The following is a 20,668-nucleotide window of genomic DNA, read 5'->3' as shown; positions in this document are numbered from 1 at the left end:
CGCAAGAATATACAAGACTGAATTAAGATTTTCTGTATTAATGCTTTCCTTTCTGACAAGCTAATCCAAAAAGTTAAATGTAAGATGAAGTTTAGCTCCAAAGGAGTATCAACTCACATGATCAAGGCTTCCCATTCAAAGAAGTTTTCTTCATTCATAGGCCCTATTTAAAAAAAAAAAGAAAGATACATCATTGCTTTACGAACAACAGTCAATGCCACATACCTACATCACATGAGTTCTATATAGCGCCTTACCTGCTACTATTCCTTCTGGTGGATTCAGGGTTAACTCTAAAATTCAGAATTAAAAGAAGATTGTTACTGATATATTAGGTTCTTTATATTACTGAAAATTCAAAGAATAAGACATTTAACCTATCAATTGGATTGCTGTAGCTCAGCATGCTAATTCCTGACAAGCAGTAACAGCCAATCAGACATCAGGAAAAACTTGGGAATGTTCCAATTCCTCCTACTGGTTGTCTACTTTCCTCATCAGTTGAGCCTTCCAGAGAAGAAATACCAACACATCGAGCTCACAGAACTGAACCACTTCATGAACTAACACAATCACTGACTTTCTAGCCAACCTGGCTTTAAAACTTTTCCTGAAAGCCCAATACACAACAATTTGAACTATAAGGGGAAAAACCACTACTCCACACAAACACAGAAAACATGCACCCTTTTTGAGGGTGGGACCCTAATGGGCCAGGAGGCAAAGTTTGCCAACCCCTGAAATATAGGGTCAGCTTATGAAAGGGTCATAGTTCTTGCTATTTTTACCTAACCATCTTGGGGGGGTCGACTTATAAACGAACGGGCTAATGAACGAGTATATACAGTAATTTCTGCTGAGAATAAAAACTTCGTAGCGAGCTATCCTGATTCGAGTTGAAAAGCTTAGGAATACACTGAAACACAGTCTTTTGAATTATTTTAGCCCTGTGGTACACTTGGAAGACGAATTCACAAAAGAGGCTCTCTAGTCTGCCAGCTCTCTGCGTAAAAAACAATACAATGAAAGCCATTAAGGAATAGGATTCAAAGGGGAAGAGTCAAACCAAGGGGTTCAAAGAATTATTTCTCTTTGTCTTGCCAAGTACAGTTCAATGTCAAGCTGGCAAATGACTGAGACAAGCACTATCTTCAGCTCATTTTCTTGCAAATATTCTCAATACTTGGTACCAGGGTCAAACCTTAACTGATGAAGAAGAGGAGTTGGCTATGACATGGACATCCAGCAATCAGCCCTCCATAATGCCAACTATAATAAACTTCAGGCTAAGGGTGAACCATTCAGAAATATATGTTTGCTGATGATGTTTTAAAGAAAGTCACACCTGTGAACTGGTAGAAGTCACTTAAGCACTTGGATTCAGAGACTGTTGAAGTGATAATCTCACTTTTAACAGCAGTAGCTTCTTCTGCCAATGTAGAAAGAATATTTTCTTCCTTTGGACTAATTCATTCCAAACTGATAAATTGTTTGGGACCTGAAAAAGCAGGAAAGCTTGTTTTTCTTTTCCAGATTACGAACAAACAGGAAAATGGAGGTGAAGATGACTGAGTTAGCTGAAGAAGCCAATATTTCAAGTTTCTCATGTTGACCTGGCTGACATAGTCAATTTAATTTTTGTTTTTGTTTTATTTAACTATTTTAGTTAAAAACAATTTTAACAAAAATAAACCTGATTTTAAAAAACATGAAAGTTTAACTAAATTCAAAAATTCATATGCTTGTTTAGTTAAAATATTATGTTTGCTGTTGAAGAAAAAAATCCAGAATACATAACGTCGTTGTTTTAGTTAAATAAAACAATTTAAATGTCTGTCTGGTGATGTTCTCCTCCTAATACAACCTGGCAAGAAAATCCTCCAAATATTAATGATTAACCTGTTGAACTGGAGATAGTTCACCTCCCAATGACTTAATATCTGCTTCAATTAACTTTGGTAAATGAAATAACCAAATAATCATTAATTTTCTGATATAGCTGTAAAACTAATCTGAAAAGTTTTCAAAATAAATCACTTTAAAAATGTATAGTGTGTATCTTCTAAAAATGAAACCTACATCTATCTCTGAGTTGTGAAGAATATGTGTTAAGGTTAGAACAACCAACAAGAATGCACTTTTATGCAGAAATCCATGATTAAATCGAGTCTTCCTGACTAGTGATTTAAATCAATTTGATTTCAATCAAACCCACTGTGCTATTATAGCCTCCATTAGAGATGGTAGAAACATTCTCTATCCTGAACTCACCCATCTTATTTATTACAGTTCCCTCTTGTGGTAAGTGAATCCATTATCACTACTTGGTAAGCTTAAGTGTTTTATGACGAAATTTCCTACATTTTTTAACACGTTCTCTCTCTTGGGATTGAGTTTCAATAACTGACTAGGGAAAAGCCCCAAATACTATGTTTAGGAAAGGAAGGGCATTTTCAAAGCAGTGATTTTGATACTAACAATGTTAACCAGCTGCAGGGGCCTTGCCTAAATATTTCTCTCTTTATTTAATGAGCAGCAGCAGCTAATCACAACCTGTCCAGTGCATTGCTGGAGTTTTCTCTTTTTGTTCCAGATGGACTCTTTCCAATTTTAAGAACAGAGTGCAATAGTGTGCAACTGAAATGAAATCGGCTTATGTCCTGAAGCATAAAGGCTTATATCTCTTCTGTTTTTTTTTAATCCTGTCTAATGGAACCGTAGATGTTCTCTGCCATATAAATGACTAATTTTTTTCTTAATCCTACTAGGCCGGGGTGGGCAAACTTTTTGGCCTGAGGGCCACATCAGGGTTGAAAAACTGTACGGAGGGCCTGGTAGGGAAAGCTGTGCCTCCCCAAACAGCCTGGCCCCCGTCCCCCTATCTGACCCCTCCCACTTCCCACCCCGACTGCCCCCTCAAAACCTCCCGACCCATCCAGCCCCCCCTGCTCCTTGTCCCCTGACCGCCCCCCTCCTGGGACTCCCCCACCCCTAACCGGAGCCAGACACGCTGCCGTGCTGCCCTGCAGGAGCATGCAGCCCCACCGCCCAGAGCGCTGCCCGTGTTGCAGCGTGGCTGCGGGGGGGACGGGAGGGGCAACAGCAGGGGAGCTCCCCAGCCAGGAGCTCCAGGGCTGGGCAGGATGGTCCCGCAGGCCGGATGTGGCCCGTGAGCCATAGTTTGCCCACCTCTGGACTAGGCCCTTGACCTCAATTATATCTAGTGGTAATAAATTCCACAGATTAAACACCTCAATTTTTTAAAGGAAATACTTTCTTATATTAAACACGACTATTTGCAGTTCTACGGTTCTAATGATGTAAAAGAATCTCCATTTTACAGATGTGGAAATTCAGACACAGGAGAGTAAAGAGCTTCCTAAGATCATATAGCATGTTACTGACAAAGCTGGGGATATGTCTACACTAGAAACACTACAGCAGGAGCACCAAAGTAGCACTGTAGCGAAGACGCTACAGAGATGGAAAGGATTCCTCTACTGCTGTAGTAAATCCACCTCTCCAAGAGCCAGTAGCTACACTGACAGAAGAATTCCTACCAGTCTCTATGCCAAGGCTTAGGTCGGTTTAATTACATCGCACACGGCATGAGCAATGTAATTAAGCCAACCTTACTTTGTAGCCTAGACCAGCCCTGGGAAGAGGATTCCAATCTACTAACTCTCACATGCTTCAACCAAAAAAATGCTTTTCCTCTAAAACAACATTCAACCAATTTCAGATTTAACACAGCACAAAATCCAGGACATTTAGGCCAGGTCTACACTATAAACTTACACCTGTATAACTATATTGCTCAGGGGTGTAAAAAATTCTCATCCCCCCTTCTCCCCCCCAGCAATTCAGTTATACCAACCTCACCCATGGTGTAGATAGCACTGTTGACAAGAAGGCTTCTCTCATAGACATAGCTACCACCTTTCACAGAGGTGGGTTAACCACGCCAACGGGAGCAGCTCACCTGTCAGCCTAGTGGTGTCTTAACTTCCCGATATTTCTGACTTTAGTGCCCAACCATGCAGCAAGCTGCAATTATTTGACTGGCACTAGCAGAATGGCCAGTCGGGAGTCTGAAGCACACAATGCTCATATGATTCAAGGAGGCAATGGCTGATATAGTTTTCCAAAGCAGGGAAAGACATGCACACAGGGCAAAAAAATTGTAACTGCTTAAACCAACGTGCAGAGAATGGAACAGGATCTCTGCTTCATTCAACGTACACTGTTAACAAGGCAGTTTTCTTTAGAAAATGTCCATCTTCCCAGGGCACATAATTGCAGCTTTGCATAGAATATAGGTTTTAAAAAAATCCTACCTGCATATATAGGCAATTTGGAAACACTCCTATCTGCCAAATACAAATAAATTTCCACCAGAACTCAAAAAGGAACATTGCCATACAAAACTCTGAACTCTCTACCCCAGCCATTTTGCCAGTAGAGCTCTTCAAAAAATTGTTTCAAGAATTTATTTACAACATATAAAAATGGGGAAAGTTTGCTGTTGTCGTCTTTTACTTGCTCATTCAGAAATGACAATTTTTTTACTTAAACTATAGAAAAAAAAAATACACACATACAGGCAGAGACCATTTCTGGAAAAATTTCAGCCCAACATATTGAAGTCCCTGAACATTATGAAAAACTGAAAACAAAGGATTATAATGCTCATGCAACCTTAAGTACAGATGTAAATAAAGCACCAGCTAGAGTATAACTGCCCAATTCTAGCAAACAACTGACTAAACTGAAAAAAGGAATGATTTAACTTCTTTTACAAGACCAGAGATGCTGGAAGGGAAGTTGCTACTTTACAAAAATCAGATTAAGGCCCCAATCCTACAAACACTTATGCACACACTTCACTACCCTATGACATGAATGGGACCACCAGGCCCGGCTCCAGCTTTTTTGCCGCCCAAAGCAGTGAAGCGGCGGGGGGGGGGGGAGGAATAAAGCCGCGATTGGCGGCACTTCAGCGGCAGCTCTACCGTGCCGCTTCATTCTTCAGCTGTAATTTGGCAGCGGGTCCTTCGCTCCAAGAGGGACTGAGGGACCTGACACCAAATTGCTGCTGAAGACCCGGACGTGCCGCCCCTTTCCATTGGCCGCCCCAAGCACCTGCTTCCTTTGCTTGTGCCTGGAGCCGGCCCTGGGAACCACTCACAGTAGAAAGATAAGCATGCTGGTGTTTGAAGTATCAAGGCCTTAATTTTTATGACACAAATGCACTAACATAAGCAACCTCTCTAGATCTCAATAAAAAAAATCAAGGGAATAAAACAAAATAAAAAAAAAATCAAAGCAAGAATTTCAGAGGTAGTACACTAGGGAAAAAAAGCCGCGAAACAGGTATTTGTCATAATTAGGAAAAAATTATTGGGAAGAGGGGAGAAATCAGATAAAAGGAAGTAGTGAGAAAAATATATATTCATAAAAAGCTTTCTCCAGCAGCAGAGCCTCTTAACTTCAGTTTACACACTAGTTACCTAATAATCCATATCCAATAAAAGCAGAATAGCACAATAAGGGGATCTAACTAAGATTATGAACAAACTTTTACAATATTTTTACTTTTGAAAACTATTTTGGGCTAAAGAAAAATACTAGAGGACAACTATAATTGGGTGTTCACTTGTATATCATGAGCATAAAACATCAGCAAAAGGCGTGAAGAGGATTTATGGTCTAGATTTACCTCTGCTTTTTGTAACAAAATCTTAAAGAAGAGGCTAGCTAGGAAAGTTATTGTCTGCATAAGCAGTTTTACTTTGTTTGTTCAAATGTTAGAAGACAGATCAATTAATGGTCTACAAGGACTGACAATTACATGCCTCGGAGAGCAAACATGTCAGACTTACAGTTATAATTTTCCAAGAGAAACTTAGAGTTTTGATAATAAACTACACCACTTAGAAAGTCGGGGAAGCTGGGGCACACAGTGTGCCAAACTTTTCTGCTTGTGTCTCCATAGGTGAAATCATTGCACAGTACATTAATTATTGTAGATTACATTAATTGTTCACAAGACTACATTCCATTATAGTTTGGAAGCCTCTTCTCAAGGAAGACTCAGAACTGGAATACCATATGTTGCAGGTCATGACTGAGATGTACTGGCAGAGCTGTGCAAACAATACATATAGAATGCTGTGATGTTATAGGATTAAAATATGACCATTGTTGCTACCATTGTTATATAAATACAGCAAATCTTAAACAAAGTACCGGTATGTCATCTATGGAAAAGTTATGATTTGCTGAATATGGTTATCCTATTTGGATGAATATATTATTTTTGTACCTGAAGTTATGAATATTGATTACGTTCCTGTATTTCAAATGTGTTTGCTCCTGTGGTAAAACCCACAAGGCAGTTTACATCTAGTCTAGCCAGCACATTGTGAATGGAGCATTCGAATGATGGCCCATCAATGAACACAATGGGTCATGGAAGAAGCCTAATGGGCTTTCCTGAGGACCTTCTATCTAGAGTATGGGTAATGGCTGCCCTGACAAATCAAAGCATGCAAGGACGTGACTAGACCATGTGGTACTAAACTTCATCTTGTGTGCTTGTATTTTTCCACAAACTATGCCAAGGGCTTTGTTTGGGACAATGAATTTTCCCTCCAGATGGCAGAAGCAATAAAAGGTCCTGGAAACATCTCCATTTTGCCTCTTTCCTGCTCTGATCTCTGGACTATGGACTTATACTAATGGGAGCATTTTAACCAAGGTACTGAGGACCTTCCAATTATTTGGGAGCAACCAGAGATTTAGCCAATTAGCAGTTTATGCCATCACTGCTTTAAACCTAATCCAAGAACTTTGCAATTATTGTATGTACAGCTCTACCCCAATATAACGCTGTCCTCAGGAGCCAAAAAATCTTACCGCGTTATATCAAACTTGCTTTGATCCGCCAGAGCACGCAGCCCCCCCCCCCCCCCCCCCCCCCCCGAGCTCTGCTTTACCGAATTTGTGTTATATCAGGTCACGTTGGGGTAGAGGTGTATTTTATTTTAATTTTCTTTCCCCCCCCCCCCTTTTTTTTTTTAAATAAATAAACCTTTAGATGTTAGATACTAAAGCACTGGCTGTAAGCATGTATTTGGGTGTGGTCTGAAATATTCATTAACTTGATGGGTAGTATGTCCAATCATTTGGGATTGGTAGAGCTTTTTATATGATGAACAAGATTTTCAGTAATCCTCATCATATTTGACTTGGCTGTCTGGGTGGAAGCCCAAGGCTGGGTTGCTTTAAGGGAACTGCATTTTGGCTTCTGGGTAACCAGTAAGGTATTACAGAAGTGTTTTGTTGCTATCTTGGTGGAGCTAAGTATTGAAATAACCACCAGTCTGGGGGATTGTCTGAACCATTCTTTGCAGTTTGCCCTAATTGAGCAATCGGAGCATGGCTCCCCTGGGACCCTGGCCACAAATGCCTACCCCTATTATGCCCAACTCTTTTTAATGCTATTAAGTTCATATTTTCATGAACCAGAGTTCAGTTAGACGTTTCAGACAACAGAAGCTCTATTTTTTTTTAAATTAGGAGAGCTACTTAAAAGGAAGAACATCTAAGATCCCAATTGCAAGCAAGGACTAATCCAAGGATGGGCAAAGTACGGCCCGCGGGACCGTCCTGCCGGCCCCTAAGCTCCCGGCCAGGGAGGCTACCCCCAGCGCCTCCAGGTTCCCCTTCCCCTGCAGCCTAACCTCAATGTGCCACCGGGCAGCTCAGCACCAGTGCACCCCCCGCGGAGGGGAGCAGGGAGGGAGGCTCACCCGCAGCCTCAGGGGAGCAGGCGGGAGGTGCAGGCGGCAGGAGCGCTGCGAATGCAGCCGGAGGACTCAGGAGGAGCACCGGGCGGCCGCGCAGCCAGCCGGAGAGAAGCAGCGCCTTAAAGGGAAAACCGCCGCTACTCTCCGGCTACAAGGCTGCCCTTGCTCCTCCTGAGTCCTCTGTCCATGTTCGCAGAGCCACATTCCAAAAGGGGTTGGGGGGCAGGGGGATTGGATAGGAGGTGAAGTCCCAGGGGGACAATTAGGGGCAGGGGGTCCCGGGAGGGGGCGGTTGGGGTCCCAGGAGGGGGGGTGGATAGGGAGTGGGGTCCCAGGAGGGAGCGGTCAAGGGACAAGGAGCAGGGGGGTTGGAGGTTCTGAGGGGTGCAGTCAGGGGGTGGGAAGTGGGAGGAGGCGGATAGGAGGCAGGCTGCTTGGGGAGGCACAGCTTTCCCTACCTGGCCCTCTATACCGTTTTAAAACCTCAATGTGGCCCTCGGGCCAAAAAGTTTGCCCACTCCTGGACTAATCCTTCCCCTCTTCTCGCCCAAGATCAGAAGTGTATCTAATGCTTCGGAAGGGTGCAAGGGAACTTTGGTATCTAGGGCTGTCAATTTAACCACTGTCAGATGCATCAAAATCAGCAGCAGCACAAAAAGACTTCACCCTTGCCCATAAGTAGCAGACCGTAGAGATCAGAGTAATACACTCTTCATGCTCATACAATCCTCATCCTCACTGAGAGCCAACAAGGGCCCTGATAAGTGCCTGGTCATCATGCAGCTTTGGGACATGGATACCTGCACACTATGAAAGGGACTGAGGCTATGGGCATGGCTACACTTGCGAGTCAGAGTGCATTAAAGCAGCACAGTGCGCTCTAACTCATGACGTGTCCACACTGGCAAAGCATGTAGAGCTCTCGGACTCCACGGCTACAGCGCTCCTGGTACTCCACCTCGGCGAGTGGAATAACGTTTGATGCACCCCCGCTGGAGCACTGCGACGCCAGTGTGGATGCCCCGGTCTGTTAATGCGCCCTGATTGGCCTCCAGAAGTGTCTCACAATGCCTGTTCTAGCCACTCTGATCATCGGTTTGAACTCTACTGCCCTGCCCTCAGGTGACCAACCGTCAGACCCACCCTTTAAATTCTCTGGGAATTTTGAAAATCCCCTTCCTGTTTGCTCAATCAGGCGTGGAGTGCTCTCAGCGAATCTTTCCAGGTGACCATGCCTCCACGCACCAGGCGATCCCCAGTATAGAGCAATGGTGAGGTGCTGGACCGCATCAGTGTTTGTGGGAAGGAAGCTGTCCAGTCCCAGCTGCGCTCCAGCTGTAGGAATTATGATACCTTCGGGCAGATATCAAGGAACATGATGGAAAGGGGCCAGGGTTAAAGTGAAGTAGCTGCGGAATGCCTACCGCAAAGCCCACGAGGCAAACAGCTGCTCCGGTGCTGTCCCCGCGACCTGCCCTTTTTTACAAAGAGCTGGACGCAATACTTGGGGTGACCCCACCTCCACTCCAAGTACCACCATGGACACTTCAGAGCCCAGTCCAACAAGGCAGGAGGAGGAGCAGCAAAGCAGGAGTGAGGGTGCTGAGGAAGAGGAAGACACCCCGGCATCCCTAGATGCATGCAGGCAGGAGCTGTTCTCAAGCCAGGAGGAAGGTAGCCAGTCGCGGTGGCCAGTGCTTGGGGAAGGACAAACACCAGAGGAGATTCCCGGTAAGCGGCTTTTATTTTGGAAAGGAAGTTATTCAGTGCAGGCTCTTGGGGCAAGGAGGGTTAGGTCTACATGCCTACATGCGGAATAGGGCATTGATGTGCTCTCTCACATTGCGGTAATCGGCCTCAGTGATCTCTTCAAAGGTCTCCTCCAGAACTTGGGCAATGCGCTTGCGCAGGTTTCGTGGGAGAGCCATTGTGGTCCTTGTCCCAGTCAGGCTAACATGTCCGCACCACTGTGCTGTGAGGAACGGGGGGACCATTGCTGCACACAGGCAAGCTGCATATGGGCCAGGGCAGGAGCTGCATTGTAGTAGAAGACCCTCCCTTGCTTCCCAGATCACCCTCAGCAGCGAGGTATCTTCCAGGATGAACTCCTGAGGAAAATTTGGGGACAGTGTTCAGTATAGGGGTCTCTGCAGCTGTTGGCTCTTCCCAAGGCACAGAAACCCAGAGGACAGTACAGCCATGAAATAATTAGTCCCCCTTAATCCTGTACTTACTCACCATTTTGGGGCTCCCGGAGGTTGTGTGTGCTCGCTTTGGGAAGGGTAAATTATGCTATTGTGTAGACTGTGCTTGCCCTCCTTAAGTACGGGGGAATCATTGCTCTGTCTGGTGTGAACAATGCTGCCTCTGTTAAGTGTTGCATTTTGCCTTTACAGATGCAACCTTGAGATCTCAGCCGTCCGTGTTATCACCGGCTGAGAGGCTGCAAAGAATCAGGAAGAGGTAGAAGCAAAGAGGAAGTCCCTTCATGAAAATCAAAAAGTGCAGGAGTGGCGCAGGAGTGAAAGGAGGGTCCACCAGCAGAATTCAGATCGCCAGCACCAAAGCACAGAGCAGCTGATAAGCATCATGGAGCGCCAAGCGGACTCGATCCCCACGCTCGTAGCCATGCAGGTGGAGCACTACCACGCCCGCCCCCGCTGCAGCCCTTGTCCCAAAACTCTTTCCCTTGTTCCCCCATGTCACCTCCAACCCACTTTCCCCAACATCCGGGTTCTTATCGCCACCATCTGCCTCCAACACCTGTATCTTCACCAACCAGCCCTGAGAACTACGACCCTTACCCTCTGCACTCAACCCCCATCACCATGCAGTATAAACATCCAGAAGTGCAGCACTCATTGCACAGCACTCCAGACAGGAAGGCTGAGTATGATAACAGGACATACGCAAATCTGTGATTGTACCATTCCCCACCCTACCTCCTTGCCCTTTCTGTTTCCCAAGCAGTTGTGTTTCTTTTCGATAAATGGATTTTTTGGCTTTGAAAACATTCTTTATTATTGCATAAAGTAAAAGATACCTTAGCCCAGGAAAGCAACAGGCACTGCAAGTCAGTGTATCATACGTAGAAAACACAGATTCCTACTCACATTGGAACCACTGCACTTCACTCCCGTGCAGGGCACCAGACATTACTGGTGGCTTTCAGCCTCAGATTGCTGCTTCAAGGCATCCCTAATCCTTGCAGCCCCGCGCTGGGCCCCTCTAATAGCCCTGCTCTCTGGCTGTTCAAATTCAGCCTCCAGGTGTTGAACCTCTGAGTTCCATGCCTGAGTGAATCTTTCACCCTTCCCTTCACAAATATTATGGAGGGTATAGCACACGGATATAACCACGGGGATGCTGTTATTGGCCAGGTCCAGCTTCCCAGACAGAGAGTGCCAGCGGCCCTTTAAACAGCCAAATGCACACTCCACAGTCATTCTGCACCGGCTCAGCCTGTTGTTGAACCGCTCCTTGCTGCTGACAAGGCTCCCTGTGTAGGGTTTCATGAGCCACAGCATTAAAGGGTAAGCGGGGTCTCCAAGGATCACAATGGGCATTTCGACTTTCCCTATGGTGATCTTCTGGTCTGGGAAAAAAGTCCCAGCTTGCCGGTTCCTGAACAGGCCAGTGTTCCAAAAGATGCATGCGTCATGCACCTTTTCAGGCCAGTCTGGGTTAATGTCAATGAAACGCCCACAGCGATCCACAAGCGCCTGGAGAACCATAGAGAAATAGCCCTTCCGATTAACGTACTCGGAGGCTAGGTGGGCTGATACCAGAATTGTAATATGCGTTCCATCTATCGCCCCTCCACAGTTAGGAAAACCCATTTGTGCAAAGCCAGCCACAATGTCATGCACATTACCCAGAGTCACAGTTCTTCTGAGCAGGATGCGATTCATTGCCCTGCAAACTTCCATCAGCACGATTCCAACAGTCGACTTCCCTACTCCAAACTGGTTAACGACCAATCGGTAGCTGTCTGGAGTTGCCAGCTTCCAGATTGCAATAGCCACCAGCTTCTCCACTGTCAGGGCAGCTCTCCATCTTGTGTCCTTGCACTGCAGGATGGGGGCGAGCGCCTCACACAGTCCCATGAAAGTGGCTTTTCTCATGCGAAAGTTCTGCAGCCACTGCTCGTCATCCCAGACTTGCAAAACAATGTGATCCCACCACTCAGTGCTTGTTTCCCAAGCCCAAAAGCGTCGTTCCATGGTGGTGAGCATGTCCTTGAATGCCACAAGCAATCTCGTGTCGTATGCATTACTCGAATCGATATCATCATCGGAGTCCTCGCTGTCATTTTCGATCTTAAAGAATAACTTGACTACCAAACGTGATGTGCTTGCGAGGCTCGCCAGCATATTCCTCAGCAGTTCGGGCTCCATTCCCGCAGACCGAAAGGGAAGACAGAGCGCACAGTACAAAGAACGTTGAAAGATGGTGCCAATTGTGGATGGAAGCAGAGGGATTGCTGGGATGCAAACTGATGCAACACGGGGCTTTGGGACAGGACCCAGAATGCCCCACATCCTCTGCCCTCTTCCCACAAGCCACAGCACCAGAATGGGAAGAGGTGCTCTGTGGGATAGCTGCCCACAATGCACCGCTCCCAATGCCGCTACAAGTGCCGCAAAAGTGGACACGCCAGTGCGCTTGCAGCTATCAGTGTGGACAGACCGCAGCGCTTTCCCTACTACGCTCTACGAAGGCTGGTTTAACTCAAAGCGCTCTAAATTTGCAAATGTAGCCATGCCCTAGGTCTACACTACAGCAGCCACAGCACTAAACCAACAAGAGAAAGCTCTCCCGTCAGCTTAATAATTCCTGCCTCCACAGGAGGCAGTAGCTAAATTGGCTGGGGAACTTCTCTCACCAACACTGCGCTGTCCACACTGGCGCTTAGGTCAGTGTAATTTACATCACTTGGGGGGAGGGGAGGCGTTGGCTTATTCACACCCCTGCATGACATAAAATATACCAAAGTAATCTGTAGCACAGGTAGCCTGAGACAAGCAACTAATTTGTCTGGGGTCAGCCTCCTATCAGATAGGAAAGATCTCTAGTCACAATTGTCCTGGGATTTTTATATACCGGTTGAGGATGGAGTCTTCAAGGGGGCCATTTAATTATCACAGCACAAGTAAGTACCATATCCCTGCAGCATTTGCAGAAGTCAGATTCTTGCATCATTCATAAGAAAGCAACGAGGCTTTCTCTGGATAAACTGTGAAGTAAACGTCTCATTGCTCCTTCTAATGGGAAAGATGTGAACAATACCAACGTTGCTCCACCCGAGCTCAACTCCAGCTTGTCCCACGGTTCACATCTCCAACCAGCCTCACCCGGTTAAGGGAGCAGAGCGTGCTCAGAACTAGGATGATTTTCACACTGCAGCTAAAGCAGCTGTTTACTTTGACCCCATTTCCCCACCGTCTTTGCTCCCTCACCTAGGGTGACCAGACAGCAAGTGTGAAAAATCAGGACGGGGGTGGGGGGTAATAGGCACCTATAGAAGAAAATACCCCAAATATCGGGACTGCCCTATAAAATAGGGACATCTGGTCACCCTACCCTCGCCGCAGCTTCTCCCGGGGGCCTTGGCACCCCCGGGTCTCCCCGCCTGGCAGGGAAGGGGCCGCTCCTCAGCCGCGGGCGGCCCACCAGGGAGCGCTGTCACACGGCTCCGCCCAGGGGCCTCGCCTTGCCCCGCTTCAACAGAGGCCCGGTGGGCCGGGCGAGACTTCCCCAGCCCTGGGCCAGCGGCAGGGGCCATGCCTGGAGGCCCTGTCCCGCGCAGGCCCGGGCCGCAGCACGGGAGGGAAGGGAAGGGAAGGCCCGGCCCGGCCCGCTGACTCACGCTTGTACTCGGCCATCAGCCGCTTGAGCGCCGTGCCCGCCATGCGCCGCAGCCGCGAGGAGCCGGAGCCGGAGCGCGTCCCGCCGCCAGCAGCTTCCGGGGCAGCAGCGCACCATAGAGACCGGGCGGCGCGGCTAGAAAGGCCGCCCAGGCCCAGCGCGCAGCTCCCTCTCGCTGGCGCTGCGGGGTCCGCCGGGCGCACGCGCTAGGGGCGGGGCTGCTGGAGACAGAGCCCAGGGGGGAGGGAGCGGGGACATCAAGACTCCGCCCGTGCGGCTGCTCCCCGCCTCTACAGCCCCGACCCCCGTAGTTAATCCTGCTGCATAGCGCTGCGTGGCGGGATCGTTGTGCGTCGAGCGGACGGAGGGTCCCGCGCAGCCCCGTGTCTGAGCGCAGGGGGCGGGGCCTGGTGCTTAGAAGGGCCGAGTTAAGGGGACGCGGCGGGTCCTGTAGTGCCATGCCTTGCCCTTCAGAAATGCCAGGCCTGGGCTGAGCTGGGCTGGGAGATGTGAAGTCCAGGTCTCCCTCTTCCCCCACGCCAGAGGCTGCCGGTGAGCGGCTGGGGGATTTGTTTATAGCAGAAGTGGACTGGGTGTGTGGTGGCCCTGGTAGCTAGCGCAAGCCTCTGCCATGTGCTGCTCTGCCACCCAGTTGCACCTGCCAGCCCTGTGCTGCCAGTGCTGCCTGCCTGTGGCCCCAGGCGGCTAGTTTGTCCAGTCCTGATGTGTCTGGTGATGGGATGCAGAGACCCCCAACTAGGAATGGAAGGAAGAGGAAGAGCCCCTGCTGCAGAGAGGCCTCCCAGCCAGGGCCGCCCAGAGGATTCAGGGGGCCTGGGGTCTTTGGCGGCAGAGGTCCTTCCACTCCGGGTCTTTGGGGCACTTCTTTGGCAGCGGGTCATAGAGCGAGTGAAGGACCCGCCACCGAAGTGCCGCCGAAGATCCGAAGCAGATGGAGTCATCACCGGCTAACTGCCACCGAAGACCCGGAGCGGAAGAAGCTCCGGATCTTCAGCAGCGGGTCCTTCACTCGCTCCGGGTGTGTTCGGTGGCACTGAAGAACCTGCCGCTGAAGACTTGCCGAAAACTCACGTGGGTGCCAATACTGGATTTACAATGGCGCCACTGGTGCCGGGCCCACAGTCAAAAGGGGCCCCGCCCACTCTTCTCCGCCCCCTGATCTCTCCTGTGGGGTCAGAGAAGCTTGATGCTGCTGGCTGACACGGAGCCGTGGCTGCCTCTGCCGGCAGCAGCCTGGCTCCTCCCCCGCCTCTTTCCCCAGTGTGCTACATTTCTTCCCCCCCCCCCGGCCGATCAGCTGCTTGCCGGCAGGAGGGGAGGGAGGAGGAGGGAGCCTCAGCACACTCACAGCTCCAGGGAGGAAGAGAAGAGGCGGGGGTGAGGCCTTGGGAAAGGGGCTGGAATTGGGGCATACCCCCTCCAGCCCCCTGCGTGAGCACCCCCATGACCCCAGCCCACACCCCCAGCCCCCTGCCCACCCTAACCACTGCACCCCCTCACATACCCGAGCCACCTGCCCTGACTCTTGCACCCCACACACACACACACCCTGCACCCCCTCACATACCCTGAGGCCCCTGCCCTGACTCCTGCACCCCCCCACACACACCCAGCCCCTTGCACCCCCTCACACACATCCAGCCCCCTGTCCTGACCCCTGCACCCCCCACACCTCCCCAGCCCTGACTCCTGCATCCCCCCACATCCCCACCCTCATCCTGAGAACCGAACAGGAGCTGCCCCACGTAAGTGCTTCACACCCCAACCTCCTGCCCCAACCCTGAGCCCCTGCCCTCGCCCTAGCTACTGGCCAGACCCCACACCCCGAACATTTTTTAACAATATTTAGAAAGATCATTAAGTGGTCTGTCGAGACCCTCCGTGATTTTCAAGTGGTCTGTGGAAAAATGTTCTTTAGTCTAACTTAATCAAGGTACCTCACTTTATTTTCATTTACTTGCTATTACTTAAAGGAGGAGGACGAAGGAAAAAAGAATGAAAAACGGGGGCCGGGGGGAGATAAGAGAGAGTGTTCTTTTTCTTGGCTGGGTCCCAAGGAGGAGCCCCAAAAATGAAGCTGAGCACAGGGCTGGGGGACCCCACTAACTCTAAATCCACCACTGGCTGTCACGTCACCAGGGCTGGGGATACTGTCAGGGCCGGTGTAACCAGTAGGCGAACTAGGCGATCACCTAGGGCGCCAAGATTTGGGGGTGCCAAAAAGCGGTGCCAAAAATTTTTTTTTACACTATAGTGGAGTCACATCTTACATGGGGGTTAGGTTCTAAAGTCACTGCGTAAGAGGAAAATCGCGTACAGTGAAAATTACCATAAACTACAGTATACACTAGAACAGGGGTCCTCAATCTACGGCACGCACGCCAAAGGTGGCACGCAAGCCGATTTTTTTTTTAATAGCAGGTTGCGGATCCTGGCTGCCGCTGAGCTTGCTGCCGACCTGGGGTTCTGTTCACTCAGCTGGCAGCGGGCTGAGCAGAGCCAGCAGTGGGCTGGCTCCTGCCAGCCAAGGTCTCGGCCACCGGCCCCGCTCAGCCTCCTGCCGGCCTGGGAGAACGGCAGGTGGCTGAGCGGAGTTACTGGCTGGGACCTCGGCTGGCAGCTGAGTGAACAGAACCCCAGGCCGACAGCAGACTCAGTGGTGGCCAGGACCCGCAGCCTGCCATTAAAAAAAAAAAATCAGCTCACGTGCCACCTTTGGCACGCGTGCCGTAGGTTGTGGACCCCTGTTCTAGTGTATACAGTACTGTGTATACTGTAGTTTATGGTAATTTTCACTATACGTGATTTTCCTCTTATGCGCTGACCTTAGAACCTAACCCCCGTGTAAGATGTGACTCCACTGTATTCATTTTTGAACATTTATAATAAGCGATGCTCCGGAGCGGGGGAGCGTGCAAGGTGGAAGTTTCGCCTAGGGTGCAAAATGTCCTTGCACTGGGCCTGGATACTGTGTCAGCTGATCCCCACAGTCTCCAACCTACCTGGGCAGTACAGCAGACATGGCCCTGCCCGCTAGCTCCTCTCCACTCCCTAGCCCAGCCACTACTTGCCCCCCCCCTTAAGGCTTAGCCCTCTTACTTTTAAAAATGATTGCTTGCCCCTCTCCCACCCTCAGGCTTTTCTGGCAGCCCTGTTGCCAGGTATCCAGTTTTAGACTGGAAACTCCAATAGAAAACAGGACCTGAGTGTTCGGTTAGCAGTGCTGACTGGAAACTAAATGTCCGGTTATAGGAGTAACCACATTAGCCTCCGCTCCTCCCACTCCCAACACCCACCCCAGAGGGCTAGAAGAGAACCTGTCCTGCTGCTGTGGGAGGAGAGGCAGCACAGTGCAGAGAGAGACAAAGAGAATGGGCTAGAACCAGGTAGGTATCCGCTCTATGTGGGCAGGGGCGGGGGGGATCCTGTTTACCCCCTCCCCAGCCCTGCTGCGCTTGCAGTTTACTCCTGACCCCTCCCTTGCTCCAGAGACCAACCCTAGCTCCTGCCCCACTGTGCTTTTAACCCCGGCCCCTTTTACAGTCATTCTCCAGGGGCCCCACAAATATGTTTGGCGCTGGGCCCACAAAAAGTTAATCCGGCCCTGGGGGGCAAATTGCCCCACTTGCCCCCCCCCTCCCCGGGCAGCCCTGCTCCCAGCTGCTGAACAGTTCATGCCAGGGATGGCTTCCAGACTCCAGGCTGGTGAGTGAGTGAGCAGGGCTGTAACAGCAGAGCTGCAGAGGGCTCCCTGCATGGCCTCAGAGGCAGTGTCACTGGATTCCTGCAAATGCTAAGTGCAGGGAAGGCTGCAGTCCTGTGGGCAGAACAGAGACCCTGGCACTCCCAGCTGATGTGACACGGTCAGGTCTGTGACAGCAGGGCTGCAGAGGGTTCCCTGCTCTGCCCCAGGAGCCAGTTAGCAGCAGGGTGGCCTCCCCAGCAACTAGGAACTCATCCTCCTTCTTGCAGTCCTAGCCAGGGGTCTCTGCTCTGCCCCACCACGACCTGCTCAGCATCTCCCGTGGCAAAAGGGCTGCAGAGAGCTCCCTTTGTGGCCTCAGAGCCAGTGTCACCCGGTCCCTGCAGGCACACAAACTGTGTGATGTCGGTGTCAGCTGAAATTGACAGCTACAGACAGTTATAGATTAAAATGGAACCCGGTCAAACCTGACTATAGTAGTGCTATTGCTCGGCTATAATCTTGAGTATTGCTCATGGTATGAGGGAGAATGTGATGTGGAGGAAGTTGAGAGGTGAGTGACACTAGGCAGACCTGCACTGTTAACACTGTGGGGAAATGTGCCCAGTGCTGAGGGTCAGCACATCCCCTGAGCCCTGCCAGTGATGCTGTGTATAGAGGCAGAGTGGCTGCAGCTGGGGGCCTTTGCAGATGTTATACACCATAGCAGGGCTCAGCCTCAGATCAGATTAGGCTGGCATGAAGGGGAGACTTCAGAGCAAGCCCAGGAGAAGGTCTATAGAACCTATGATTACCTAGATTCAGGGGCTCAAACCTTATGTCTGCCCTAGGCTGGAGTAGTGGCTGTGAATGGATTGCAGGAGGTGCATTTTGCTTTAAGAAGGTACAGCAACACTATCTAACTCTGGCACTTTTATAATCTGGAACATTCTGGGTTGGCAAAGTTCAGCAGTTTGCAGCTAAGCATTGAATTATACGTGCAAACAAATTGAAAAATGTTCTATTTACTTGGTCTCTGTGATACCAGGGCCTGCTCCTGCTGTTCCTTAGAATTCATGACAGCACATTTGAGTTCTTCATGAGCACTGCTTATTCTTTATTCCTTTGCTGACTCAGCCTTATGGGAGTTGGGAGAAAACGTCCATGACCTTTTGTAATAACAACTCACATTGATACAGCACCTTTTATGCCCAAGACTGTAATTACAGAGATGGAGGATTTAGCATCAGAAAAGAATGGCTAAATACACACACACACAAACAAAAGGCTGCCTTTCTACGTTAGCCTCTTTCACTGAACACATTAGGCTGCTGATCCCAGTTTAATTCCATTAGCTGCACCAGTTAAACCAGGTTTGAATTTGGAACGTGTACAAGGTTTTAAGATTGCCTTATTAATAGTCATAGGCTTCAAGGACAGAAACGACCTGTTTGAGGGTGGCTTGCCCTTTAAGGGGCATTGGGCCCTACCTGTAGCTAATCAGCTACTGCACAGTTGACACTGAGAGACCAGGAGTCAGGTGATGAAGATCACCTGGTATCCAAAAGAGACAGAAAGTAGTTGTGCTGGAAAGCTGTGGAGAGTAGATAGACTCCTGCAGAAGATTCTGGTGTAGGTAAAAGAACCCTATTTATATACAACTCTTAGGGAGGGGAGATGATCTGCCAAGGTGAAAATTGCAGAGAGCAGGCCAAGGAGAAAGCTCATAGAATCATAGAATATCAGGGTTGGAAGGGACCTCAGGAGGCCATCTAGTCCAACCCCCTGCTCAAAGCCGGACCAATCCCCAACTAAATCTTGACTCCCAGGCAGGTAGCCTGCAAGATGCAATCCAGTAGGAAGTAGGCGGGTCAGAAGACTCTAGTTCAGGGGAAGGAATGCGACTGAGGTCGTGGACAGTTTCATTTTAAAGACATAAAACTGAAGCTGTGAAGAACAGAGTGTAGAATCCTGAGGTTGGAGTGTTCGTCAGTGTATGGGCTGGTGAGCTAGCACCCAACACCCTTCTAACTTCTTATGTAATAGAGATCACAAATTTTCATTCAGATTCTTGTATCTTGGGTGAAGTAGAGCATTTCTTAAAGATTTCACATGATGGAGAATCCATCACACCCGTTGGGATTTTGGTCCCATGGTTAATTTACCTGCATTGTAAAAAGCACGTGCCTCCTTGGAGTTTAAATTTGTCTAGTTTCTATTTCCAACCAGTGACTTCTTTTATGGCTTTGCTAGATAGATTAGAGAGCCCTGCAGGCACTCTGAGATTATGAAATGGAGTTTGCCATGTAAAATGTAACATCTCACTGAAAGATGGGAAATTCAAACTGTCCCCTAGTTTTTGGTTATTGATACCTGCAGACCTTGAGAGCTGTAGGTTGTCTTGCTGATCAGGCATGCGTGGCTTAGCTGCAGTCACATGAGCCTGTAGACCAGTTCAGGTAGAGGGAATCTGACCACTCTACAGTGGAGTAGTAGTCTGAGGGAATAAGGTAGGAGTGGCCAACCTGTGGCACTTCAGAGGTTAATATGCGGCTCCTCGCATAGGCGCTGACTCCGAGGCTGGAGCTACAGATGCTAACTTTCCACTACAGGTGCTGTGGGGTGCTCACTGCTCAACCCCGTGCTCTGCCCCAGGTCCTGCCACCACTCCACCCCTTCCCCCAAGCCTGCCATGCCCTCGCTCCTCCCCACCAGAGCCTCCTGCGCACTGCAAAACAGAAGGCATGGGGAGGGAGGGAGAGGTGCTGATTGGTGGGGCTGCCGGTGGCCAGGAGGCACTGGGGGCTGGAGTGGGGTAGCAGATGGGGGGCTACTGACATATTACTGGGGCTCTTTGGCAAATTCTGGCTCCTTCTCAGGCTCAGGTTGGCCACCCCTAGAATAGGGGAAGACAGATTTCCCCCTTCTCCTGATCCATGTTTTCCACTCTCCTCTGGCTGCTCTCAGAGGCCTAGGCTACAGGGTAGACTCCAAGCTTCTGCTTCCTGAGTGATTCAGTCCCCCTTCAGGGGTGAAGGGGGGAACCTTAGAAAAGGGGAGCCCCACCTCCCTGAGAAAGCAGTATACCTCACAGATGGTACTGTCTGCTCAGCACAATGGGCCTGTTCTGAGTGCTTGAGGTGTTTTCCTTTCCCCACATTTTTGAATGATCTAGTCCCTCTCAGGCCAGATAAGTTCTAGCTACCCTGCTTAGGGCTATAGGAGCTGTTTCTGAAGACACAAAATGACATACATCAAAGTGACAAGTATGGTACATTGTGTGTAA

The 20,668-nt window shown here is 49.3% G+C and overlaps 1 protein-coding gene across 5 annotated transcripts in view; it reads right to left on the bottom strand.

Moving 5' to 3' along the window:
- Positions 1-13,893, bottom strand: part of UBE2G2 (ubiquitin conjugating enzyme E2 G2) — a 38,050-nt gene extending 24,157 nt beyond the window's left edge. The window contains exons 1-3 of one of the 5 annotated variants that reach the window (XM_005303674.5): positions 13,681-13,893; positions 258-293; positions 118-163 (exon numbers count right to left, since the gene is read on the bottom strand). In XM_005303674.5, the coding sequence (XP_005303731.1) occupies positions 118-163; positions 258-293; positions 13,681-13,723 (125 nt within the window). In that variant the 5' untranslated portion in view covers positions 13,724-13,893. Of the gene's footprint in view, positions 1-117; positions 164-257; positions 294-1,345; positions 1,499-13,394 lie in introns of those variants that run through there. The other 4 variants (XM_042853452.2, XM_065556208.1, XM_005303676.5 and 1 more) reach the window with 4 other exon arrangements.
- Between the last annotated feature and the right edge of the window lie 6,775 nt (positions 13,894-20,668).

Source organism: Chrysemys picta, chromosome 9 (assembly GCF_011386835.1).
Source record: "Chrysemys picta bellii isolate R12L10 chromosome 9, ASM1138683v2, whole genome shotgun sequence".
Taxonomy (NCBI): domain Eukaryota; kingdom Metazoa; phylum Chordata; order Testudines; family Emydidae; genus Chrysemys; species Chrysemys picta.
This window is presented reverse-complemented; position numbering and strand designations above follow the sequence as displayed.